This window comes from Myotis daubentonii, chromosome 7, assembly GCF_963259705.1.
Source record: "Myotis daubentonii chromosome 7, mMyoDau2.1, whole genome shotgun sequence".
In the NCBI taxonomy this organism is placed as follows: Eukaryota; Metazoa; Chordata; class Mammalia; order Chiroptera; family Vespertilionidae; genus Myotis; species Myotis daubentonii.
In genome coordinates, this window is record NC_081846.1 from 84,331,582 (window position 1) to 84,352,134 (window position 20,553).

A 20,553-nucleotide genomic window follows, 5' to 3' on the forward strand; every position below is an offset into this window, starting at 1 on the left:
GGGTGTTGCTTTGAGAAATGTTATACTTATGTAACCAGGGAAGGTGTATTTCTCACTAAGGAGCGTGGAAAAAACCTATGTGAAAGTTAGGTTTTGTTCAATTTCCCAAATTCACACACACACACACACACACACACACACACACACACACACACACACACACACACCACCCCCCACCCCACGCCCCCACCCCAGGTGCTTAGATGCCCTGCCAGCTCTGGCACAATGCGAACCCGGCGCAGGCTCGAGCCTCCAACCCACCAGGGGGCGCTGCATGGAATCCGGTCGCCAAGTGTAGCGCGGCGCACGCGCCCGGAAGCCTTTCCACCCGGGACATATTTTCGGTCCACAGGCCGCTAGCGTTTCCTGTGACGTATATGCTGTTGGCCGCGCGGCTCACGTGCGTACGGAGAGGAAGTGACGTTACCCGGGAGCGCGCAGAAGCCCGGCTGCGGCGCCGCTGGGAAGCGTTTCGTCAACATGGCTCACCTGCCGATGAAGCTCCTGCGCAGGAAGATCGAGAAGCGGAACCTCAAGTTGCGGCAGAGGAACCTCAAGCTGCAGGGTGAGCTGGCTCGCCTCGCGGCGCCGCGGCGCTTGGAGCCCCCGCGTGGCCGTGGCGCGCCTGGCGTGCCCCGGGCCCCGGCGTGGCGGGCAGCGTCCCTAGAGCACGTGTGCGGGGCGGCCTGGGGTCCCGAGCCGGCGCCCACTCGCCCGGGGCCTTAGTCTGCCTGACACGCTGGCCATCGGGTTCCCCTTGCCGCTGACTTAAGGCAGGAGCCCCCAGGCTTTCCTTCCAGGCCTCCAGGCGGTCCTCCTGCTAAACCAGCCTTTCTGACCTATGTGAAAGTTAAGTTTTGTTCTGTCTCCCTCCCCTATTCTGCCTCCCTCGCTGCCTGCGGGTCCCACCTCGTCCCCACCTCACCTGTTTCCGTGCAGACACGTGCACCTCCCTCCATGCACCTTGCTTTTGCATCACCAGCTTAGTGTCTGTGTCTCCACCGGAAGCTCACTGTCCCCTTGCCGCCAGGCTCCCCGCCCCTCCTCCGGTGGCACGCCTGCACTGACAGCTCAGCGTCAGATGCAAAGCCTCCAGCCTGTGCTCCAGCACTTCCAGCCCGAGTTTATAAATGCCTGCGTGTTTGCATCTTGCACAGAGATACATACTAAGGGGTCTTACCTGCACGTCACCTTGCTGGCCGACCTCGTTTGCAGCCCTGCCCTCTGCCGGTGAGCCGGAGGTCTTAAAGCTTTGCAGGTTAAGCTTTCGGGGTCCTGTGTCATAAGATGGAAACCCGCGAAGGCGATTTTTGAGGTCCAGTGTGTCACCCCAATTGGTTTTCAACAGAGATTAGCTGATTGGAAGAAATCCTGGAGGAGCAAGCGTTGTAGGTTTCCGCGGTTCCCTTATAGTTCCAATTCATAGACTAATTCAGCATTACTAACTACTTTCCGGTAAAGGCATTGATTACAATAAAAGACGATGTAATCTTTTTTATACATAAACATGGAAGGTTTTGAAAAGACATTTTCAGCTATTTATATATAACTATTGGGACAAATGAGTGGTTTCATCAACAATTTCCAGTTCACTAACATCTAGGAAAGTTCAGGGTGAGTGTTTTGAAGTTGTATTTATGAGAAGCAGTAGTTGTGTGAATAACATGTAAGTTGTTTTTAATATGCCTGTTAGTCGTATATTATTAATGTCTATATTAAATGCGTATTTTGTAACTACCATTGTCTCATCCCAGCTGTTTAAAAATTTAACCTCTTAAAGTTTTCTTATTCCAAACTTTTAACTCTTGACAGAGATGGTTTTCTGAAATTAAGAAATGCAGCTTCCTTTTTCCAGCATTTTTCCTTAAGAGGAATTTATTTGCTACACCATAAAATTGCAAGTGTTTTAAAGAATGTAGTTTATTGACTTTTAGAGAGAAATTTTCTCGGGAGAAGAGAGAAACATCTATGTGAGGGCGTAACGTAACGTTGATCGCTGCCGCCTGCAGGCCCCCCACTGGGGGTGGGCAAGCCCCCGTCAGGCCTTTGCCCTGACCGGGAATGGAACCAGCAGCCTCTGGGTGTGTGGGACCGGCCGCACTGGCCCGGGCGAAGTGGTTTTAATGTACAGCGGGTCCTCGAATAGTGTCGTCCTGTTCAGTGTCGTTCATTGTGACATTAATGAGATGCCATGGGAACTTACCATTGGCATTGAGTGAGGACTTAACCGTATCTGAAAGGGAAGCAAAAGCTAAATCATTTCAGTTCTGGAAGCCATGGAATTTCTCACTTGAGATTCCAGCTGTTTCTGAGTGAACTTCCCCTTTGATACAGTGTGTTCTGTGTTAAACAGGGGCCTGGGATGTGAGCCTGTCAGAAACTCAAGATGAAGATGTGTCTCAAGAAACCGTAGCAAGTGGAAAAATTAAAAAATCCCTGAAACAGTCCATGAATGTGGGCTTGTCCGAAGCCCCAAATGGAGATACATGTAAAGAAACAGTGGGAGGTGGGAAAGTTAAAAAATCCCTAAAGCCGTCTGTGAATAAGGGCCTGTCAGAAGCCCAAAATGGAGATATAGCTAAAGAAACAGTGGAAGATGTAAAAGTTAAAAAGTCCCCCAAGAAATCTACCATATTAACCAACGGGGAAGCAGCAGTGCACTCTCCCAGTTCAGAATCGAAGAAGAAGAAGAAGAAAAAGAAAAAGAGAAAAATGGTGGATAATGCTGGGCCTGGTAAGTTCTTCATTTTCTTTTATTTGAATCCATTTAAACTGTTTTCCGTTCGTTATCATTCTCCTTTCTTTATTATTGTGCCCACATGACATGCAAGGACCCCTGATACTCACTAGTTTCCAGAAACTACCCGACGAGCTCAAGGAAACATTGGGGAGAGGGCTTACACTTTAACTTTTCTCAAAATATTTGTCATGCCTGTACGTTCCCTAACAGCCTTGAATAAGACCTCACTTAAAGAAGAATCTCCTTAGATGCCTAGACATTTGCTCTTCCCCTGCTGATAGAACATACTATGGCGTCACATTTTAGGGTTACCTGCTTGCCCACAGCTGTGGAATTACTGGTGCTAAAGACCGGCAGGTAGTAGAATCTACTTTTCTGGCCTTTGCATGAATGATTCTTTTCACTTACCTCTCTTTTGCCCCATTCCTTTTCCTACCATAAATTCCTCCCTTCTGAAAAAAAGAGTTGGTGGTTATTTGGATGTGCAAAGTGTACAAATAGCAGTTAGAAAACTTCTGAGTAAATGGAACATTAACTTCCAAGCGAGTATAAGGACCAGGGCAGTGTTGCGGGAAGTGCCGTTTTCTTTCGGGAGGTGATTGGATGTGAGGAAGCTTAGGTGAGAGGCATTGCATTGAGGTGCGAGCTAGCTGAGACTTCAGGGGAGAGTAGAAGCGCAGCTATTCAGCCTTCTGCCATCGTTGTGAGAAAAGCTTTATGAATGCTGCAATACCCACTGTTTACTTGGTTTTCATGGTGACAGACCATGTGGCCTGCAAAACCTAACATGTTTACTATCTGGCCCTTTAAGAAAAAGTTTTGCCAGCACCTAGGTTAGAATTTACTATTTGTCTGTCTTGTCTGAAATAAAGCTTTCATTTAGAAAGGAGCTTTGAACTTTTCTAAACGTGCACAGCTGTCTTCATGCTGCCTACGGACTAGCACATTTGTAGGTTTTGAGAAATTGCTTAAATAGTGAAACCAGATAGAAAAAAGCATGAAGATAAGACATTACCGTTTTTATTTAAAGTGACTGTAATTCGATTCTAAAATCACTAGCCTCTTTAGGATTCTTTTTCTAAGTTGCTTAAGATAGTGATTTATTTCTCTTCTCAAGCATTGAATTGCAGGGCTGGGGGTTTAACTCGATGGGTAAACTTTAAGAATTGTCTTAAGGAAAACAGAAGTGATCAGTCGTGAAGACCGGCTGGTGATATCCATGGCTTTCGAACCTGTGGGTCCCGCAGAGCGGGCCATTTCCCACAAAGATGGTAGTAAAGTCTCGGGAAGAGGCCAGTCCTGGGGTACAAGAGTCCTGAGCTGTGGGCGGGGTCCTTCTGCTCTAACTAGCCTCACGAACCACCATACATGGACAGAAGCCCAGCGTGGTGGCTAACCCACGTGACCCAGAGGAACATCGACGAGCGTGGTGAACGTGGGGGTAGAGGAGTGAGAGCGGGGGCCTTCCTCTCGGCCCCTCACCACTTACGTCCAGGGACGCCCAGTGCCTGCCACCCGCTGCGTGGATGTCGCCCTGCTTTGGAGTCTGTCTTCAGTGACATGAGCCTTTGGTATTTCTGTTCATCTCTCAACAAAGTTAGCTTTTATAGAGACTAAAAACTCAGTGAAGTATATAGAACCTGGTGTAATTACAATACTTAAATGGTTTAGTTAGACTTTTTAAAAGCTGATTACTGGAGATGCTATAATACATTAAGAATCCTAAAATACAAAGTTTTGTTGGCAAATCTGCACGTCCCCCTGGGCTCTTAAATAAATATAACCAAATCTTTATGAAAGAGACATTCCTTAGCAAATTAAAGCTGGAAATGTTAAGCTTTTGAAAATAGACCTTTTTGTGTCACACATCTTTTATTTTGTGATCTTGTTTGCTATTTTATTTGAAGAAAATAAAATGGGGGGATTTGTTCTTTCAAACCAAAGATACCAAAAAAGCAAAAACGGAAGACCAAGTGGAGCCAGAGGAAGGTGCCCAGGCCCCTGGAGAAACCGAAACCAGCGTGGGGAAGCCAGGCGACGGGGAAGAGGAGAGCGAGGTGCCCAGCCTGCCCCTGGGACTGACAGGTAACCCGGCACGGTCCCCAGATCTTTAAAATGCCGCGCCTCTCCCGATTATAAGATGTGAAGCAAGTTGTGACTTGTGCCTGGGAGAAGTAAATACTGACAAGAAATGGATAATATCTTAAGTGCAGCTTTTATCTTCCATATGGTGCCCTAGTTTTTGTTCTTTCTCTGGTCTTTCCTTTATTCCTGACAGTATTTTAAGAATGCACACCAACAGCTTCTGGGGTCCTTTGTTCCTTTGGTTTATCATTTTCTAAAGCTCATTCCATGTTGTGGGGGGAACATCATTGGCCCAGAGCCTGGAGACCAGGGGTTTAATACTGGCTTAGTAAGAAGGAATGGGGAGGCAGGAATTAACATCGAAGAACTTGTGCCAGGTTAACCCCCTTTGGCCCTTGTTTCTTTATCTATAAAGTCAAGAGTTTAGACTAGAATTAGTTGCTCCTAACCAAAAATGTCTAGGAGTCACTTGAGTTGTTTGGTTTGGATTTTCTGTTAAAATACTGAGGCCCAGCCCCAGACCTGCCTGATCAGAATTGCAAAGATGGCAGCATTCTCATCCAGGGCAATTTTGTCTCCCAGGCATGGTGACCAGCTCATCCTGGTGTGCCCAGAACATCACCAGTTTTAGCTTTGAAAGCCCAGCATCTCATAAACCTCCTCTCTCCCAGGGAAATCATCAGGGTTGGCCACCAACATTTTTGTCAGAACTGGGGCAGGCTACTGGCATCCCCTGGGTAGAGGTCAAGGATCTGCAGAACATCCTGTGTATAAAGGACAGCCTCTCGCAACAGAACTCTCCAGCCCAAGGTGTCGGTTCCCAGGCTGTGAGGAGCAGGGACTCCCGCGTGGGGGGTCGAGGAGGCGAGGGCGTTGGCGCTCCCTGCTGAGGAGTGCACACCCGATACCAAGGTCCAGTCCAACGGTCCGCCCCTATCTGACTCGGTTGTCTTTTGAGAGTGAGATTAACTTCACTCTTGGCTTTTATTATCCTCAGTATTTTCACTTTTTATTTCAGATTTCTTAAACATTTTATTTCTCTGCACTCCTGTCCCCAACCCCACCCTTGACATTTTAATTTCCTGCAAATCCCTTGGTTGTACTTCCTCTCTCCCTTACTATTTGTTACATTAGGGGCTCTGAACATGGACTTTAAATTACGCAGCCATCAGCAGAGGAGACATTTTAAAGTATAGGGTCTGCCAAAACCGGTTTGGCTCAGTGGATAGAGCGTCGGCCTGCGGACTGAAGGGTCCCGGGTTCGATTCCGGTCAAGGGCATGTACCTGGGTTGCGGGCATGTCCCCAGTGGGAGATGTGCAGGAGGCAGCTGATCGATGTTTCTCTCTCATCGATGTTTCTAGCTCTCTATCTCTCTCCCTTCCTCTCTGTAGAAAATCAATAAAATATATATTTAAAAAAAATAAAAATAAAAAAAAATAAAGTATAGGGTCTTTTTCTTAATATTACATGGGAATGGTTGGGATTTTGTCTTAGTGGAAGAAGCTCTAATAAGTTTGACTGCAACTCAGTAATGCTTTCAATCAGCAAAACTAATTTGGACAATCTAGCTGAATTAGCCACTAAAAAAGATAAATTTGCTAATGACAAACTGTCTTCCGTTTAGGGGCTTTCGAGGACACTTCGTTTGCTTCTCTCTCTAATCTCGTCAATGAGAACACTCTCCGGGCAATAAAAGAAATGGGCTTTACAAACATGACCGAAATCCAGCATAAAAGTGTCAGACCACTTCTGGAAGGCAGGTATGATTCACATGGACGCTTGGCATTAGTATCTGTTTGTAGTGCTAGTTGTTTGCCCAGGAACTACCAGTGTGTTCTTTGATGTGTATTGTGTTGGTTTACATATCCAACCTGCATTAAAGGCTTTAAATTACATCCTGGTGTTGGAAGAAAAGTGTTCACTTCTGTTTCCTGGCGCGATTCTTACTTCTGAGTTAGGTGTTTTACTCAGATGGTTGAATTCAGTGATAGAGAAGGTAGAAACTTATCTTTCTCGAGCCTGTTCTAGCCTTGGAGCCTAAAACACCTGTGACTGTGCGTGCTGGCTGCTCAGTAAGTACTTGGTGAATGAGTATACTGAGTGTCTCTCCTCCTTTCCCTTTTTAACATTTAGGGATCTTCTGGCAGCTGCAAAAACTGGCAGTGGCAAAACCCTGGCCTTCCTCATCCCCGCAGTTGAACTCATTGTTAAGTTGAAGTTCATGCCCAGGAATGGTAAGCCTTTGATCCAGTTGTTTCTGCCATTGTCTCGCTAGAAGTTCATTCCAGCTTTTATGAACTCGTGGTGATAATTAGTTTGACTTTTTCCATATTCGTTCTTTTGCCTTTTAGGAACTGGAGTTCTTATTCTCTCCCCTACTAGGGAACTGGCCATGCAGACTTTCGGTGTTCTTAAAGAGCTGATGACACACCACGTTCACACATACGGGTTGATAATGGGCGGCAGCAACAGGTCTGCTGAGGCACAGAAGCTTGCTAATGGGATCAACATCATTGTGGCCACACCAGGCCGCCTCCTGGACCACATGCAGGTGAGAGGACAGTGTGTAGTACTGTCTCGTGTCTTGTGCCAGACAAACTTTACAACTGACCGTGTTTCTTTGTCTTGTTAGAATACTCCAGGGTTTATGTATAAAAACCTGCAGTGTCTGGTTATTGATGAGGCTGATCGTATCTTGGATGTTGGGTTTGAAGAGGAGTTAAAGCAAATTATTAAACTTCTGCCAAGTAAGTGGGTAGTATCTGTATGTAGTTTGCAAAGTGGTTGTTAGAAGCAGTGAGAGTTGTTTCAATATCAAAACTATTAATACCAGAATTTTTTTTTAAATATATTTTATTGATTATTTACAGAGAGGAAGAGAGAGGGATAGAGAGTTAGAAACACCAATGAGAGAGAAACATCGATCAGCTGCCTCCTGCACACTCCCTACTGGGTATGTGCCTGCAACCAAGGTACATGCTCTTGACCGGAATCGAACCTGGGACCCTTGAGTCTGCAGGCTGACGCTCTGTCCACTGAGCCAAACCGGTTAAGGCTAATACCAGAATTTTAACACGTTGCGGACAGATCACGAGAATTTTCGCTTCATATTACACAGTGTTTTACAAAGTATCATAATTTTAAAAGATATTAGCTTGTAAGAACATAATAAATAACTTCAAAATGCAATGGGTATTTAATTTGAAAGCGTGCCTTTAACATTCATGTAAAACGTTTTTGTACTCGTTCAATAGAAACTTATCTGGCCACTGGGTAAAGCCAGCAATAAATTTACTGGTCCCACCTTGGCTGGTTTGGCGCGGTGGTTAGAGTGTCAGCCTGCGGACGGGGGCGGGGGGGGGGTCCTGGGTGCGATTCCAGTCAAGGGTACATGCCCAGGTTGCAGGCTCGATACCCAGTGGGGGGCATCCAGGAGGCAGCTGATCAGTGATTCTCTCATATCATTGATGTTTCTATCTCTCCCTCTTGCTTCCTTCCTGAAATCAAAAATATATTTTTAAAAAAAGAAACTACTGGTCCACAATGTATTAATATAGCCAAGTGAAGTCGCTATGCCAATTAACCTTAGAGGCAGTTTGCAATATAAACATCAAACGTATTAGTAACTTAATACAGTGGTTTTGCCAAGTTAGAGGTTTAATGCAAGTTAAACAGCCAAACATATGTCTCATTCCCACCCACCCCCCCACCCCTCTTACCTTCACCTGGCACCTCCCAGGCAGCCGTAGACTTGTAGCCTCCTGTGTGATGTTTGAGTTGTGCATAGCTTGGTTATAGTACTTGTAACATAAACTGCTTACATCTGTAATAAGGCCATGATTCCATTCATTATACAATTTGTTTTTTAATGTTTTACTGGGAGGTAATTGACATGATCTGTACATATTTTAAATACTCGGTTTGCTAAATGTTCACATTCCACCCATGAAACCATTATCACATCAATATAGTAAACATCTCCATAACCCTCTAAAGTGCGTTCATGCACCTTTGTACTCCCTCCCAGCCTCTGTAGGAGCAACCCTCACCTACTACCAACAACCAGCAGCCGCTCACACACATCTCTCTCCCAGGCAGCTGTTGATCTGCCTTCTGTCACTGTAGATGTGTTTGTATTTTCTAGAGATTTATGAAGTTGCTACAAACATTCATCTACAACTTTTTTATGGGCACATATTTTCTTTCTCTTTGGTAACTACTGAGGAGTGGAGTGACTAGTTATTTAACTTGTACCATTTTTCATATCCTTCAGCAGTGTATAGAAGTTCCAGTTCTACCTATTAAGTCTTAGGATGAACTTCAAACAGTTCTTTTCAAAATTGTTCTGGCTGTTCTCCTTTGCATTTCTGTATAAGTGTTAGAAGCAGTTTGTCAGTTTCTACTCCCTAAAAATACCTGGTTGGTTGGGATTTTATTGAATACTAGAGGCCCAGTGCGCAAAATTCGTGCATGGGTAGGGTCCCTAGCAGCTGCCGGCCGGGGCCTCTCTTCCCCCGGCCACCTGCCGCCCCGGCCATGTTCCACGCTGCCCCCAGTGGTCAGTGCACATCTAACTCCTGGTTGGTCAAACTCCCGCCTGTGGGGACAGTCTGTATATTAGCCTTTTATTACATAGGCTAGAGCATTGGTGAAAGGCAATATTGAGTCAGTTCAACCTATGAATAAGGCATATCTCCATTTATTAGCTCCTTAATTTCTAAGTACTTCATTAAAATTTCTATTTCAAATTGTTTATTGTATGTACATATACGGTTGATTTTTGTATATCCATTTTATGTCTGGCAAGTAATTATTTCTATGTTCATCTGGATTGTTCATTGTGAACCTTCAGATGAAACTAGCCTGGATTTTCCTCATGGGCAGACATGTCAGCTACAAATAAAAAAAGTAAATTCTTCGCTTAATATTTTTCTTGCCTGATTGCATTGGCGAGAACCTCAGGTACAATACAGAATAGAAGTAGTGAGACAAGATCTTTGTCTTGTTCCTGAGGTTAGTGGGGAAAGCATTCAGTCTCTCACCATAAAGTATGTTAGCTGTAGGTTTTTTGTAAGTGCCCCTTATCAGATTGAGGATGACCCCTTTTGTTCCTCGTTTGCTTAGATTTTTTAAAATCAGAAATAAATGGTAAATTTTGTCAAAAGCTTTTTCTGTATCTGTTGAAATGATCAGATCTTTTCCTTTACTCTGTTAATATGGTATATTGTATTGGTTAATTTCCCAATGTTAAAGCAACCAGCTCTGCATTCACAGAATAAACCCTATTTAGCCATGCCTTATCCTTTTTTATATATTGCTGGATTCACTTTACTCAAGTTTTGTTTAGAAATTTTGCATTTCTGCTCATGAGTCGTTGGGTTTGGATGTTGGGGTAATGGCTGGCTTCAAGGAATAAGCTGGGAAGTAAATTCTCTAGTGTCCTGGAGAGCAAATGAAGAATCGGTAATATTTCTTCCATAAAAGTCTGCTAGAACTCACCACTGGAGATGTTAGGGCTGTAGTTTTCTTTACATGAAGATTTTAAGTACAGTTTTTTTAATAGGTACAGGCTAGTCACGTTTTCTATTTCTTCTTAAGTGAGCTTTAGCAGTTTGTCTTTCAATCAAGGAAATTGTCCATTTCATCTAAGTTGTCAAATTTATGAACATAAAGTTGTTTGTGATATTCCCTCAATCTCTGTAGTGTTACCGCATCTCCCATTCCTGTTAGTCCTGCTTAGGAGCATTTGTAGTTGTGAGGCAGTTCTGCGGGTCCCCTGAAAGGTTCGGATTACTCTTACGTGTATGTGTTTCAGCACGCAGGCAGACCATGCTCTTTTCTGCCACACAAACTCGCAGAGTTGAGGACCTGGCGAGGATTTCTCTGAAAAAGGAGCCATTGTATGTTGGTGTCGATGATGATAAAACTAATGCAACAGTGGATGGTCTTGAGCAGGTATTGTTGTCAATACCTTACATGTTAATGAATTTGGGTACGTGTGTTTCCTTGTAATTGTTTGGAGTATCATCCAGAAAGCTGTGGGTTATTGAACTTTTAATTCAAATATAGTGAACTTGGGTATTGGATCGCTGGCTCTTCTAGCATAACGTAACTTGAACTCTGAATAATTTAATTAGCTCTCTTTACTGTCTCTTAATACCACTAACCACTTAGGAAGCATCATTAACCACTATTTTAAAATGTTTAGGGATCTTGCTCTGAGTTAGAAGGTGGAGAGACTGGTTTCAGGCATGTAGCTGTGGAAAATTAGAAATGAGGTGACAGAGATCTAAACTAGGTTGATTAAAAATAGGACTTGAAGCCCTAGCCAGTTTTGCTCAGTGGATAGAGTTTCAGGCTATGGACTAAATGGTCCCAGATTCGATTCTGGTCAAGGGCACATGTCCAGTTTGGGGGCTCAATCCCCAGTAGGGGGCATGCAGGAGGCAGCCGATCAATGCTTCTCGTCATTGATGTTTCTCTGTCCCTCTCCCTTCCTCTAGGAAATCAATAAAAAAATATTTTAAAAAATTGGACTTGAAGATCGAGTCTTTGGTGAATAAAATATATTCTGTAACAATTCAGCTTAAAAACCTTTCGTTGGTGTTTTGTTTGTTTTTTAAATATATTCACCCATCTTTGTGCTCTTGTTTTGGACTATGTATGTAAGCTGTGATTATTTGAGATGTTGCTATTAAAGAGTTTTCAAAAATGAATCATTGATATATCTTGAGAGTTCCAGTTAGTTGAGATATTAATATATTATGGTTGCAAGTACTGTTGATAACCAGTAATCTCAGAAATAATGAAAAGAATTCAGTGTCCAATGGTTACAGCCTGTTAAAGGAATCTAAAGAGCTTAAATTTGTCTTATTGTAGGGATGCTGTGTTATGATGGCAGGAATTTTACTGTAGGGAAAGCACAACAGAGTGTGGGCAGTGTCTCTTCATCATATTGGCTCATGGAGCTGCAAATGTCCACTTGGTTACTTTGTGTCTATTCATTTGAACTACTTCTAGGGATATGTTGTTTGTCCTTCCGAGAAAAGATTCCTCCTGCTCTTCACATTCCTTAAGAAGAACCGGAAGAAGAAACTCATGGTCTTCTTCTCATCTTGCATGTCCGTGAAATACCACTATGAGTTGCTGAACTACATCGATTTGCCTGTCTTGGCCATTCATGTGAGTGATGATGAGAAGTTCATTAAAATCAGGTTGTGCTGCCCTAGCCAGTTTGGCTCAGAGGGTCAGCCTGGGGACCGGGGGGTCCCAGGTTCAATTCCAGTCAAGAGCACGTACCTCGGTTGCAGGCTCCTCCCCAGCCAGGCCTTAGTCGGGGTTAGTGCAGGAGACAACCAATCGATGTGTTTCTCTCACATCAATGTTTCTCTCTGTCTTTCCCTCTGTCTTCCACTCTCTCTAAAAATCAGTGGGAAAATATCCTTGGTTGAGGATTAACAACAACAACCACCAAAAAAAAAAACAGGTTGTGCTTATCAAGGTGTATAGACTGTGGGGTTTGAGGTCTGACTCCCCAGGTCAGTCAACATTGGTGAGTGGTCCTCTGTGGAGGGGGCTTGGCTGGGTTTTGAGGAATGAGAACCACAAGGAATAAGAGACACCATCCACTTGGAAAACAGGACACAGGCCAGGGAGTGAACTTGAAGTAAGGCAGGTTCACAGCTCCAGTTTGGGGTTCTACATCTGGACCTCCCAGCAGCTTCCGGTTTCCAGCTCTAACGGATGTTTGTATTCGATTCTAGGGAAGGCAGAAGCAAAATAAGCGTACGACCACATTCTTCCAGTTCTGCAACGCGGATACGGGCATATTGTTGTGCACGGATGTGGCAGCCAGAGGGCTGGACATTCCTGAAGTCGACTGGATTGTTCAGTATGACCCTCCAGATGACCCCAAGGTAAGTGGCTTCCTCGGGTGTCTCAGGGTGGCAGTACGTTGAAGAGCGCACTTGTTCTCCTGGTTCCCTGAGAAATACTGCATTTCAGAGTCAGAGGTTATCCTTTAGTTATGCAAGTCGTGTTTCATTGCACATGACTGTGCAGTATTTGTCAAATTTAGGGGAAAAAATAGTATTTAGGACTTTTTCAGGACCTAAAAGGCTGTCTGTGTAAGGAGATTTGAAAGGCATCAGTGAAACTTAAGTTAGGACTATTATATGCTTGGAATGATTTGCTAAGAGTGGTAGGTTTCAGAAGGAAATGAAATTTGCTTATATATAAGACTGTAATAGCCGAAACCGGTTTGGCTCAGTGGATAGAGCGCCGGCCTGCGGACTGAAAGGTCCCAGGTTTGATTCCGGTCAAGGGCATGTACCTGGGTTGCGGGCATATCCCCAGTGGGAGATGTGCAGGAGGCAGCTGATCGATGTTTCTCTCTCATCGATGTTTCTAACTCTCTATCTCTCTCCCTTCCTCTCTGTAAAAAATCAATAAAATATATTTAAAAAAAAAAAAAGACTAATACATGTAGTAAAATAAGTTTACTAAGTATTTTCAACAAACTCCTATAAAATAAAAGGGTAATATGCAAATTGACCCTAATGGCAGAACGACTAGTCTCTATGATGCGCACTGACCACCAGGGGTCAGTGCGCTCCCACTGGGGAGCTCCGCTCAGCCACAAGCCAGGCTGATGACTGCGAGTGCAGCGGCGGTGGCAGGAACCTTTCCCGCCTCCTTGGCAGTGTTAAGAATGTCCAACTGCAGCTTAGGCCTGCTCCCTGTGGGGAACAGTCCTAAGCTGACAGTCGGACATCACCCAAGTGCTCCCAGGCTGCCAGAGGGATGTCTGACTGCCACCTTAGACCTGCTCCCCCCCAAGGAGCGGGCCTAAGCCGGCAGGTGGACATCCCCCAAGGGATCCCGGAGTGCAAGAGGGCGCAGGCTGGGCTGAGGAACCCCCCACACACACACACCCCAGTACACGAATTTTCATGCACTGGGCCTCTAGTAGATTATATAATTGTCAACTGGCATTTAAAAATGTTCCAAAAAGCCATTTTGAGGATGAGGCACACTTACTGGTCATTTTACTAACTAGACCATAGAGCTAATATGAATTTCACATCCAGCTTTCCCTTGGCCTCGGTCATCGTCCTATAACCTCTTTGGGGAAGGGGGATGCAGAAGGAATTGACGGGGAGGGGCACCCCCTCATAAAGAATGCTGACCTGCCCACCACCACTAGTCCCGGGAATGCAGGCTGTCACGGGTGCCTGTCAGGCTGTGTGAACTCAGATGCTCTCTCTCTACCAAAGGAATACATTCATCGAGTGGGAAGAACTGCCAGGGGCCTAAACGGAAGGGGGCATGCCTTGCTCATCTTGCGTCCTGAAGAGTTGGGTTTCCTTCGTTACCTGAAGCAATCCAAGGTAAAGGTCTTTGCTTGGGAGTCTTAAGTTGGAACAGATCCTCTTTGTGGAATTGTTGGCCAGTGCAGGTGGCCTCGAAGTGTCGAGGAGTCATGAGTCATTGCAGTGCTCCTGGAACAGTTGTTACAGATGTGGAACAGATGAGGTTTTGGGGGGCTGGCCCAGGAAATGTGAACTGAAAGGACTACCCCTGTGGCCTAATCTTGAGTTCCGTGTTGTCAGCCTGTGTCCCTCGCCTCCTCCCAGTCCTGTGGCCTGTTAGAAACCACCTCCCCTCCTGTTAAACCCCTCACACCTGACCGTCGCTGCCTCCTGTTCCCCTCCCCGCAGTCTTCTCTGCATCTTTTTCTCGAGCATCTTTCCTGCTTACCTCCCCAAAGCAATGGGGTCCTCATTCACTCCTGCCCCTTCCTCCTCCTCTCGCTCCTCCTCCTCTTGTCCCTCATTCGTCAGCTGGTTTATCTTCAGTCTCTCCCTTGCAGTCGCTCTTTACCAGCTCAAGTCATTCACTAAGAAAAATAACTTCAGCCTGAAACCCACTCTCCTACCACCCCTCCAGCCTGGCTACTGCCTGTTGCCTTTCTTCTGTCTGCATTTTGATTCGTGGTTTATATTTTCTCCATTTTTCCACTCACCCTGTGTCCAGTGCATCCACCAAACCTGAATTCACTGTAACTGTGAGTGGCCTCCGTTGCTGGATGTGGTGAATGCTCACCAGGCCTGCTCGTCCCTGCATTTGCCTCCTTGTCAGCCCCCTGCAGTCTTGCCAGGTGGATTTTCCTCATTCCACAACTCCACGCAGCTTTCCAGAATTGCCACTAGACTTGGCACTTTCTCTCTGGAATGCCCTTTCCTGGTTCTCTAGACTGCCTCTGGCTTCAGCTAGCTGTGTCTTCTGGGAAGCCAGCCCTGACCTCCATGTCCCCACAGCTGTGCTGGCAGCTGCATTTTCCCATCACCCAGCACAGGTCTGGCCCCCTTCCACTTACCTAGTCAGTGACGGCTACTAAGAGGGCCTTCCCTGGGAGCTTGAGGTCATCGTGACCTGGTGTCCCACCCTCAGTCAGAGGGCGGGGTGGCGATGGGGCCGCTCTGGCATAGAGAGCTGGGGTCCTCTGCCTAGAGCTCCAGGCCTTTCCATCCCCTGGAGCCTGTTTAGAGAGAGGGCTTCGATGACGCATGCCTGTAAAATCCCTCACCTTTCCTCCATTGTTTGTAGGACTTCCCACTTTCTCTTCATCTATACATGTGAGTGGTGAGCCATCCTAGTTCACTGACCTTCACGCTTTTGTTTTCTAGGTCCCGTTAAGTGAGTTTGAGTTTTCCTGGTCCAAAATTTCTGACATTCAGTCCCAGGTATGCTTTCTTCCGGCAGCCCCAGCTCGTCCCAGCATTGCCTCTGCGTGTCCTGCTGGTGGGCATTGCCTCCTGGGGTCCCTTATCACTGGGAAGTGTGCACCGTGGTCAGTCTGGTTTCTCGCTGGGCAGGTTACCACACATCTGCTCTGCGTCGTCTCAGGCCAGGCCACACGGGAACTTTGTCATTATTCTTACTGTGGCATGATTTTGCAAATGTTGCCAAGCTGGGAACAAGTGCATTGGCACAAATGTTTTTGTAGGGTGGTTTTTCTAATATATGTGAAATCTGCTGTTTTATTAAAACCAATGTTTCTTTCCATTTCAGCTTGAAAAATTGATCGAAAAGAACTACTTCCTTCATAAGTCAGCCCAGGAAGCATATAAGTCGTACATTCGAGCGTATGACTCCCATTCTCTGAAACAAATCTTTAACGTTAACAACTTAAATTTGCCTCACGTTGCTCTGTCATTTGGCTTCAAGGTGCCCCCTTTTGTTGATCTGAGTATCCTTTTCTTTGTTGTGATGAGTTGGCGCAGGAATTATGGGGCATGTGGGCGTAGCCCTGGGTGGGTGGGTGCTCTGGCTGGGAATGGAGGCACGGTGCTCAGCCTGGTCACTGCATGTCAGGCAGGGATAGTGACGCGAGTGAGATTGACAGAAACATGGCAGTTATGCCTTGGGCCTTTAGAAAAGTCAAAGGAATTTCACTGGCAGAGCCCGAGGGAGCTGTGCAGTCTGGGGAGAGGCGGGGGATTGCAGGCTCGGCTGCTGTACAGGTTCCGGTTAGCTGTGTGAGGTCTGGAGGTTAGGATGCCCTCAAGCCGAAGGGAGAAGACAGAACCTTTCAAAGAGCTTCTATCCTTAGAGCCATTAAAGGATTTCATACAAGGAAGTTGCAGGATCAGCAAAAGAGAGGAAAAGTTAAGTGCTACGCAAGATAAAAGGCACAGGGGGTATCTCAGTTGCTTCTGTTGTAATTTATAATCACATTTTCATCAGAAGAAACAGCAGCTAAAGCAGGCCTGTTCATCAACGCTGGACCGTAGCTCCTAGAGGAGAAAGCCGGATTTGGGTTGCATCCCTGTGGGCGTTGAGTAAGCGCCGGCATGTTGAATCTTCACTTGGTCAAGCATTCCTGAGTCAGCCCCAGTGGAGGTGAAAGTCATTTGTTTTGACACAGGAAGTATATTTTGTGTTCCTGTAAACTTGCTGATTTCCCTCTGTATTTCTTACAGGTAATTGTCTTGAGTTCTGTTGTGTGGAGAAAATAATGAATGACTAATATACTGGACTTACACTGATTCCCCTAATTTTAGTCCACAGTCACAGGGCACTCCTGATGTCCGGCAGATGTGTTGTGTAGGCTCATGTCACACGTTTCCGTGGTTCAGGGAGGGTGAGGTGGAGGGACAGCAGGGTGTGTGCTGCTTGGTCCCCCGTGGCGTTGTCAGGTTGGAGTGCTATCTTTGTGTTGCTTGATTTCCTTAACGTGCACCTGCAGACGTGAACAGCAATGACGGCAAGCTGAAGAAGAGAGGCGGCGGCGGTGGGTTCGGCTACCAGAAGCCCAAGAAAGTGGAGAAGTCCAAAATCTTCAAGCACATTAGCAAGAAGTCTTCCGGCGGCAGGCAGTTCTCTCACTGAAGACGTCCTTCCACCTTCGGGGGCTTAGTCCTGAGAGGAGTGGATTTTCTTGCTCTGACCAGGACTTCTGACTGTAGGATTGGGACTGATCTAACAAGAGTGTAAATTGGCATGGAGTGCAAGCAATGAGCACTATTTCCAGCAAGTCTTGTTTATGTTGAGTCATAAAACAAAAACAAGTTCATTTTTTCTTGATTTCCCAAGGACAACGCAAAGGGGGTTTTTTGGTCTTTGTTGTGATTAAAGGGTATTTTGAGGTCAAGTTTTTTTTTTTAATCTCATCTGTCATTGTTTTAATTCTTTTTGTACCTTTTCTTCTGGTGTCTGAATATTTTTGTGACATGAATTGCTATAGCAACTGCTGAAACGGGCAGGTCACCAGTACACTGGAGGCGGTTTGGGGTGACAGTGCAGGAAACTGTCTGGGTTTTTTGTTTTGTTGTTTCTTAGACCTTAACGGTAGTTCCTGATCCCTCCTGAAACTGCTGCCGTGTGAAAGGACAGAGCTTTTGAAGTACCTAAGAAGCACCTTCAACTAAAGGTGGCAGGGTTTTTATATACGCCAGATTTTAAAACAGCCTTTCCCCATTTTGTTTTAAGAGCAAGAAACATGAGGTGGTGTGCTTTGAGTAAAATTTGCCCGTTTGGAGTTGGGGGAGAGCTGAGATTTCTGGCCCTGTTTACACCGATGCAGGTGTGGTGTCTGCTGCTCCATGTGATTAGCAAAGACCTTTTAAAACAAATGGTGACAGAGTGACAACACCCATTCAGCCTTGTTTCCGGTGGGGCTTGTTTGGGGTTTAGTGAGCTCTTCCAACTCGACTGCTGAGCAGGTAAAGCATCTTTTGGAGAAAAAAAATTGCTTTTTCCAGATCCATGAAATATGAGCAGGGGTCAGAGAGGGCAGGAGTTTAGTCACATGTGGTTTTCTGCTGTGGGACTCCTGATCTGTGTGTTATGTTTTATTTCTATGCTCCATAACTGCCAATGGTTATTCCAATTTAAAACCAAAGTGGCTGGCATCGCTTGCTGTTGTGCCTGTTGATATTGTAGACTCCTGTGGAATACAAGGACACTGAGGACGTCAGGTGGAGAGGAAACCGCTGGATGGAGAGCGCCCAGAGGGGCCGGGAGGAGTGGGGTCCTGCGGCCGGCCTGACCGCTGTCCCGTCGCGGGCCTCACGGGCGCAGGCCTGGACTGCTGGACTCCTGACATTTAACAGCGGCTTCTCTATCCAGTAGCTTGTTTTTCTTTTCAGAAATAATCACGTTTCAAAAATACATACAAAGTAAAGGGAAGAATATTTAATCACTGAACATAAATAAAGACTGAATATTTTGTTATATATCCTTCCAGTGTTTTATATACATTAAATGTTTTTATCAAAAGTGAAATTCTCTACCCACTATTTGTGACCAGCTTATTTTATAACGTTATTTTCCCAGGTCATTAAATAATTGCATCAGTTTTGTTTCATTTATTAAGATGCTTTGTTAACCATGCTGGGTCTGCCAGGATTTGGGTTCTAGATATCTGTTTGTCCCAGACTGGTTACCTTATCTCAGTGTGAGAGAAGATAGAAAGGTAGTACTTACTGTGATAAAGGTGGTTCCTGCTATAATAAAGTACCTGATTTCAGGTACTTCCTGAGAGTCCTGTGTGAGGTTCTGCTGGCAGGATGGTCCAGGTGGGGCACCCAGGCTTGAGCCTGCTGGCCAGGATTCAGGCTGAGGGAGTCAGATAGGAGGTCTGGGCAACACCTGCAAGACTTACCTGTGCGAGGAGGAGGCGCCTCGGGTGCCTGTGCTGAGGCAGGTGTGCGGCTATTGACAGGCAGGCTTGAGGCGTTGGCCAGGAGCTTGGGCGGGAGCCAGCAGACCACATGCAAAGGAAACCTTTGGTCGTCCGGGCTGCAAACAGTAAGTCATCGCTATATCTAACTTATTTTCATCTTAACAGGCCAGGTTATTGTAAGAGCGGAATTCAAGGTACCCAGAAGCGGGTTATTTATTGAGCTGTATGTAGCGCTTAAATGAACACTCTGGAACCAGAGTGACTGGATTCAAATTCCAGCTGTGCCGCCTCCTTTTCTGGGCTTGTTAAAGGAGTAAAACAGCAATAAACCGGCTTTACAAGGTGGTGCCAATGGATGCGCCAACATAAAGTGCTTAGGGCAGGGCCTGGCACCAGGTGCCCACCTGTTCGCTGCCTGTTACTATGTACTTCCTGCATGAGACGTTGGTTGCCCAGCAGTATCAGGGACAGGGACCCACCCCAAGTCCTGAGCCAGCGTGGGCCTTCGGAGCACAGACAGGAGTTGTGACCGTCTGGGTGCCCCAGGATCCTGAAGATCAGACCCAGGGTTCAGAGAGTGCTCCAGCCCCGCAGCACCTCCCTACGCAGTGACCACGTGGGTGAATGCTGTTCCCGGGGCTACTGTCACTGGGTGTCTGGAGGGAAGGACGCAGTGCGCGCGGGTAACCCTGAGTCTCCATGAGGGAACGCCTGTTGGGAAGGGTGCAGGGGACACACGCCTGAGCCCCTCAGGAGCCTGTTACAGTCTAGGGAGGCACAGAGGTGCCGAAACAATTGTGCTGTTTTCCAAGTGGGATAGATGCAGATGCACAGAGAAATAGTCCGGCTGTTGCTAAGCCTGGGGGTTGATTGATGGAAGGACACTGCTCCTTCCCACTGGAATTCGGTGGTTGGTTTTGTCCCAGGGCAATGGTTGATCTGGAGCAGGGCAGGGATGTGTCCAAAGAAGACCAAGTCAAGCCCCACCTTCCAGGAGAAGCCGGTCTGGGTCGGGGGTGGGGGTGGGGGCAGGAAGACGTGGGCCCTCGGCCTCACTCAGCCTCCAGAGGGGCGTCCGCGCGGAGAGGCAGGGCGGGCCGTCACCGGACCTTCCAGGGCAGCGGGTCCAGGCCTGGCGGGGCTGGTGTGAATCCTGCCTCCGCCACCCCTGTGAGGCTTTGAGCAGTTGCTTCCCTCGCTGTGCCTCAGTTTCCTCGTCTGTAGAAAGGGAGCAAGTACTGGGATCTGCAGGATGACATGCACTGATGCCCTGGGAACACTCAGCACAGAATCGGGACGTCAGCTCTCAGAGATGACAGCTGCTGACGCTGTTACCTGAATGCAGGGGAGCGGGCGGGGGCGGGCGTCGGGAAAGAAGGAAAGGGCGCTTTCCAGGGCTTCCCTGTCTGGAGTCTGTCTCTGTGGTTCCTGAGTCTCCCAGCAGAGGGCGTGCGGCCAGGGGCGCCTCCACATCGGGTCCGGGGCTGGGGGTGGATGGGTCTTGTGCTGGCAGAGGAGGGCTCCCGGGGTCCTCGCCC

At 46.6% G+C, this 20,553-nt stretch overlaps 1 protein-coding gene across 4 annotated transcripts; it reads left to right on the forward strand.

Annotated features, from left to right (window-relative positions):
* Positions 1-406: 406 nt before the first annotated feature.
* On the forward strand, positions 407-18,688 carry DDX18 (DEAD-box helicase 18). Of its 4 annotated transcripts, XM_059704653.1 has the most exons (14): positions 407-565; positions 2,354-2,734; positions 4,685-4,825; positions 6,452-6,587; positions 6,961-7,061; positions 7,179-7,378; positions 7,460-7,574; positions 10,643-10,782; positions 11,848-12,009; positions 12,591-12,743; positions 14,103-14,216; positions 15,516-15,572; positions 15,901-16,078; positions 17,078-18,688. In XM_059704653.1, exons 1-14 carry the CDS (start codon positions 481-483, stop codon positions 17,218-17,220), a joined length of 2,106 nt encoding a protein of 701 aa, XP_059560636.1. In that variant the 5' UTR covers positions 407-480; the 3' UTR covers positions 17,221-18,688. The 4 variants fall into 4 exon arrangements, with proteins under 4 accessions (XP_059560636.1, XP_059560637.1, XP_059560639.1 ...); XM_059704654.1 differs by lacking the exon at positions 15,516-15,572; XM_059704656.1 differs by lacking the exons at positions 15,516-15,572; positions 15,901-16,078; positions 17,078-18,688 and adding an exon at positions 14,863-14,895 and having other exon boundaries at positions 408-565.
* Positions 18,689-20,553: the final 1,865 nt, after the last annotated feature.

What these genes read in the sequence shown, in the direction of transcription:
- DDX18 (XM_059704653.1), top strand. Translation starts at nt 481, where the DNA reads ATGGCTCACCTGCCGATGAAGCTCCTGCGCAGGAAGATCGAGAAGCGG. An exon ending in AGACCACTTCTGGAAGGCAG is followed by an intron (nt 6,588 to 6,960) that starts GTATGATTCACA and finishes TTTAACATTTAG; the next exon opens with GGATCTTCTGGCAGCTGCAA. An exon ending in TTTCTGACATTCAGTCCCAG is followed by an intron (nt 15,573 to 15,900) that starts GTATGCTTTCTT and finishes TTTCCATTTCAG; the next exon opens with CTTGAAAAATTGATCGAAAA.